Source organism: Patiria miniata, unplaced genomic scaffold (assembly GCF_015706575.1).
Source record: "Patiria miniata isolate m_02_andy unplaced genomic scaffold, ASM1570657v1 HiC_scaffold_13, whole genome shotgun sequence".
NCBI lineage: Eukaryota > Metazoa > Echinodermata > Asteroidea > Valvatida > Asterinidae > Patiria > Patiria miniata.
In genome coordinates, this window is record NW_024037051.1 from 2,506,109 (window position 1) to 2,511,523 (window position 5,415).

General features: G+C 42.1%; 1 protein-coding gene across 2 annotated transcripts; it reads right to left on the reverse strand.

Moving 5' to 3' along the window:
* LOC119719731 lies at positions 1–4,530 on the reverse strand. Of its 2 annotated transcripts, XM_038189231.1 has the most exons (6): positions 4,303–4,530; positions 3,247–3,317; positions 2,501–2,698; positions 1,945–2,142; positions 1,386–1,583; positions 1–718 (listed from the first exon to the last, which is right to left on the reverse strand). In XM_038189231.1, exons 1-6 carry the CDS (start codon positions 4,341–4,343, stop codon positions 141–143), a joined length of 1,284 nt encoding a protein of 427 aa, XP_038045159.1. In that variant the 5' UTR covers positions 4,344–4,530; the 3' UTR covers positions 1–140. The 2 variants fall into 2 exon arrangements, with proteins under 2 accessions (XP_038045159.1, XP_038045163.1); XM_038189235.1 differs by lacking the exon at positions 3,247–3,317.
* Between the last annotated feature and the right edge of the window lie 885 nt (positions 4,531–5,415).

A 5,415-nucleotide genomic window follows, 5' to 3' on the forward strand; every position in this document is an offset into this window, starting at 1 on the left:
CATAAAGCCTAAAAATAACAAAATATCGAAATCGCAAAAATGGTCGATTCGCCGGTTTGTCAGCTCTGCGACGATTTAGCAAAAAAGGAACACCAACAACACAGAACTTTTAGCCTGATCAACTGATCAATCGAGAATGTTCAATCCTCTTTTTTCGATTTAGCAAGAATATCGAGAAGTCTGTCAAATCTGTCAAGTTTCTGTCGATTGTGTTCTCTCACCATTTCTTCTCGCCGTTTGTCTCTCTCTCTTTGTTCCTTATGAAACTCATTAAGCCAGTCTACTACATTGGGCAATTTTGTTGGCTTACGACTTTTTCGCCCTATGGGCAGCTTTGCCACTTTTTCAGCAGGTTCCTCCGTTTCATCAAGGAGGTTACCTGTAGTAGATGGCACACTACAACTGCTAAGTGTCATGGATGGTCTGGTACTCTCGTTGTTGCCATATAATTCATCTAATTCAGTGTAAAATTTACAGATCTTCCTATTGGCCCCTGTTTGGGAATTATGATCCACTGTTTGTTTATACTCTCGTTTAATTGATTTCCATTTGTTTTGGCAGTGGTCTGTTGTGACCAAACAACCCTTACTTTGCATTTCTTTGGCAATTTTATTCCATAACACTTTATGAGCTTTGGTTCCGTGGAATGAATCTTCCATCTTGACTCTCAAGCTCACAAGCAGGGTACTATCTCTGTCACTCCAGGTTTTTCTTTCATCTGGAACAAAGGAAAAAATCAGGCATGAGTATACATGTAGTACATGTATTTTACAACTGTGATTCAGGATTTGCCTGTTGACATATTCATGTAGAACATATACGCCATACACACACACTGCGCGGTGATGTAATGTTAACAGTGAAGTATTAGTGATAATCTTTATGCAACAAAAGGCGCACGCAAAATAATGTCGCAACCAGTGCTCCATAATAGCGATTACCACACGCAAACCACCTACACGCTATGCCTTCAAATTTTAACTGACGCAGTATGGAGTTTTAACTGGCTCGTGTAAATATGATTGGCGAATTTTGAATATTCGAATATTCAGTCTAACGCAGTTTTGAATAATCAAATACTAAACTATTCGAAATTGAACAGCCCTACTCTTTATAGTTTGTGACTTGGCTTTGATCTCAGGTACAACAACACTAAAGAAAAGTACACATACTACATACTAAGACCAAAACTCAGCTGACTCAGCTGATGAAATAATGAGGACCCTGTCTCATTACAATTTTGCATAATTCTGTCAGCTGAAGAGCAAGTAAATTTGACCTGAATTTGTTTAATTTCCATGTTTTTCTGTGCTCGAGACCCCCGTCTGGGAAGTTACATAATACTACACTACATGCTAATAACATGTTATTAGTTCAAATTTTACCATGTCCAACTGAAGAGGGCCCTGCCTCTGTCTCTTGTCCTGGTGTAAGGCTGGACTGGGTTGGATGGGGCCTCCCTGCTTCATGTAACCGTGGCTGTCCAGTTCTGTTGGTTAGGGGAGGTGTCTCTCGTGTTTTCGGTTGGCTAGTCCTGCCAGGCCGCTGTACCGTTGCACAAAATGTTTGTGCAAAACTTTCATCTATGAGAAGAATATAATATAACAATAATGGTCTAACCCATTTAAATATACTAGTTTCAAATAATCAAATACTAAATTTTCGAAATTGAACAGCCCTACTCTTCATAGTTTGTGACTTGGGTTTGATCTCAGGTACAACAACACTAAAGAAAAGTACACATACTAAGACCAAAAACTCAGCTGATGAAATAATGAGGACCCTGTCTCATTACAATTTTGCATAACTCTGTCAGCTGAAGAGCAAGTAAATTTGACCTGAATTTGTTTAATTTCCATGTTTTTCTGTGCTCAAGACCCCCGTCTGGGAAGTTACATAATACTACACTACATGCTAATAACATGTTATTAGTTCAAATTTTACCATGTCCAACTGAAGAGGGCCCTGCCTCTGTCTCTTGTCCTGGTGTAAGGCTGGACTGGGTTGGATGGGGCCTCCCTGCTTCATGTAACCGTGGCTGTCCAGTTCTGTTGGTTAGGGGAGGTGTCTCTCGTGTTTTCGGTTGGCTAGTCCTGCCAGGCCGCTGTACCGTTGCACAAAATGTTTGTGCAAAACTTTCATCTATGAGAAGAATATAATATAACAATAATGGTCTAACCCATTTAAATATACTAGTTTCAAATAATCAAATACTAAATTTTCGAAATTGAACAGCCCTACTCTTCATAGTTTGTGACTTGGATTTGATCTCAGGTACAACAACACTAAAGAAAAGTACACATACTAAGACCAAAAACTCAGCTGATGAAATAATGAGGACCCTGTCTCATTACAATTTTGCATAACTCTGTCAGCTGAAGAGCAAGTAAATTTGACCTGAATTTGTTTAATTTCCATGTTTTTCTGTGCTCAAGACCCCCGTCTGGGAAGTTACATAATACTACACTACATGCTAATAACATATTAGTTCAAATTTTACCATGTCCAACTGAAGAGGGCCCTGCCTCTGTCTCTTGTCCTGGTGTAATGCTGGACTGGGTTGGATGGGGCCTCCCTGCTTCATGTAACCGTGGCTGTCCAGTTCTGTTGGTTAGGGGAGGTGTCTCTCGTGTTTTCGGTTGGCTAGTCCTGCCAGGCCGCTGTACCGTTGCACAAAATGTTTGTGCAAAACTTTCATCTATGAGAAGATTCAATATAAAAATAATGGTCTAAATACATGTAATGCACAGGACCTGTGTAGCAAATTAAGATAATTTCTTTGTATGAAATTGAGATGGAAATAATTGGAAAAGGGAAACTTGTCTGTACTGATAATGAAACCTTGCAGCCCTTTCCCATTTAAAGTCACCAAGTTAAAAATAAAAAACAAAATAAAAACTAGGCAGTGTAGATTTGACCGTTAACTGGTAATGTTATACTTTTGCATTTGTACTGGCACGGTAACCAATTATGTGCAGTGAGTGCTTTGGGGGACTTAGAAATGTTTCCATGAGAAATCTTTGTCTGATTCATACGTTCATTGTCATTGTGAACTCATAATAATTCACAAGATGGAATTAAAATTTAAACATTTGTTGTTAAAAAATGTTAGGCCTATAATGTATAAAGCCCTACCTACCAACAGGTATGGAACAATAGTCTCGGACATAGTTTTTGGGATAGCCCCCAACTTAAAATAGGCCCCACATATATAAGGGGATTTACGAGCCCAAACAAAATGCTTACCAGATTTCAAACGCTCTGCAATACCAGCAGGAACATAGCGGATTATGACAGGAACTTGCTTTGTTGTGTACCTATTTCCAATAAGGGTAAACAAAAGTTTCAACAGTTATTGAGCATATTTAGCTCACCCTAGGCTGCTAAAAGTGCTAGGCAGCTAGTAGTTGCGATAATCGTAACCTACCATCCTCCCGACAGTCGAAGACCGGAGGGTTACAACTAGTGTACACAATTTACATAATAGCAATTTCGACCATTTTTGCCAGACTAGTCACCAGATGTGCCCAATTTTTACCACTTTCAAAGATCATGACACACATTTTAAGAACACAGATTCGATCTTCAATGTGTAATGACTCCGTTCATAACACTCAAAACATCATTGAGAAAATATTTTGAGGAAAGTGGTAAAAATTGGGCAAATCTGGTGACTAGTCTGGCAAAAATGGTCAAAATTGCAACTAGGCCTATGTAAATTTTGTACACTAACTAAGCCCTAGTTGTCTCGACTCTCTTAACCCTCCGGTCTTCGACCGTCGCGTCGGGAGGATGGTGGGTTACGATTATCGCAACTAGGCAGCTAGGTAAATTATATAAATACGTGTAACATTACTCCTTAGACTAAGGAGTACTAAGGCTTTTTTAGTAGCCTATAGTAAATACCAGGCAGCTGCTAGGTAGGGACATTAATTTTGTATGCAAAATAATCACACCATCTGACCATGATCACAGACACAGTTAAGTTAGTGCTTACTGACTTAGTTTTTCTTACTGACTTAGGCCTAGTTTTATCTGCATTATTAAACCATGGAGCTATATTAACGTAACATTACACATTCATGACATTTCACAGAGTCGGAAAGAATATTTTACTAGTTTACGGTTCACCCCTTTCCTTACACAATACCATGCTTACAGTCGCTTTACAGCTAATATCAACCACCAAAATGTTTCCGCGGTGAAATTTGCTTCAAACTTCTGCCTTGCAAACAAATTTGTCTTCAGAACTGACTACCTACCCGAGGGAAAAAAGAATTAAAAGCAATTAAAATATCCTACCCCTTCTCAGCAACGCTGAATCCGTCATGTCCGTCGGCCATTTTGCTAGAGAAGTTTCTGCCGCTGTTTTGAAATCCCGCGCTTTTTTACGTGTGTTCGTGCAAACCCCCGGCGGATAGGTGGTGTGCGATTTTGTTCCGAGTACAATGTTCTTGGGACGTGTTCGTGTGGTTCGAGCGCGAGAACAAAGTTCGCGTGTCAAGAACAGACCGCCCGAACTCGACCGCAGAGTCGCAGAGACACGCGCCGATAGAGGGCGCAATTCTCGGCGGTATTCTTTTGAGAACGAAGCATCCATATCCATTTTAAATGGGCTCGCAAAGGAAGGGAGGAGGGCGACGCGGCACTGGAGTCGCGGAGGCGCGGAGGCACTGGAGTCGCGGAGGCGCCGAGTCGCGGAGTCGCAGGGACACGCGCCGATAGAGGGCGCAATTCTCGGCGGTATTTTTTTGAGAACGAAGCATCCATATCCATTTTAAATGGGCTCGCAAAGGAAGGGAGGAGGGCGACGGGGCACTGGAGTCGCGGAGGCGCGGAGTCGTGGAGTCGCGGAGTCGCGGAGACGCGGGGCACTGGAGTCGCGGAGGCGCGGAGTCGCGGAGTCGCAGAGACGCGCACCGATAGAGGGCGCAATTCTCGGAGATATCGACTGCGGCTCCACGCCTCCACGATTTTCGGAGGTAGGTCGACTGCGGCTCCACGCCTCCACGCAGCCGTACGGAGGCGCGGATGTAGAGTGAAGTGGCCCTGCATTCTATAGTTGTACCAATTCCTGATTTCGTCAATAGAAGGACAGTGAGTGAGTAGCCAGAAATAACTGTAAATTTTCGTGCAGAAAATTGAGCCTTTCCTCACGTGCTCGACAACACGTAGCGATAGATTGGCACATGTTAGTGACCAACGGTGGATGATAACTCGCAGTAAATCACCAAAAAAGTGCAACGGACAGCCGTACGACTAATTCTGAGTAACTGTAGAGTTAAATAACTCATAAATGAGCCATAGTCACCGAACTGAAATCGAATTTCGGTGCATATACTCACACCATCGGCGAAAATAAAATCTACGGAGGCCTGTAAAAGACATCAAGATGTCAAAGACGGACAAGCCTAG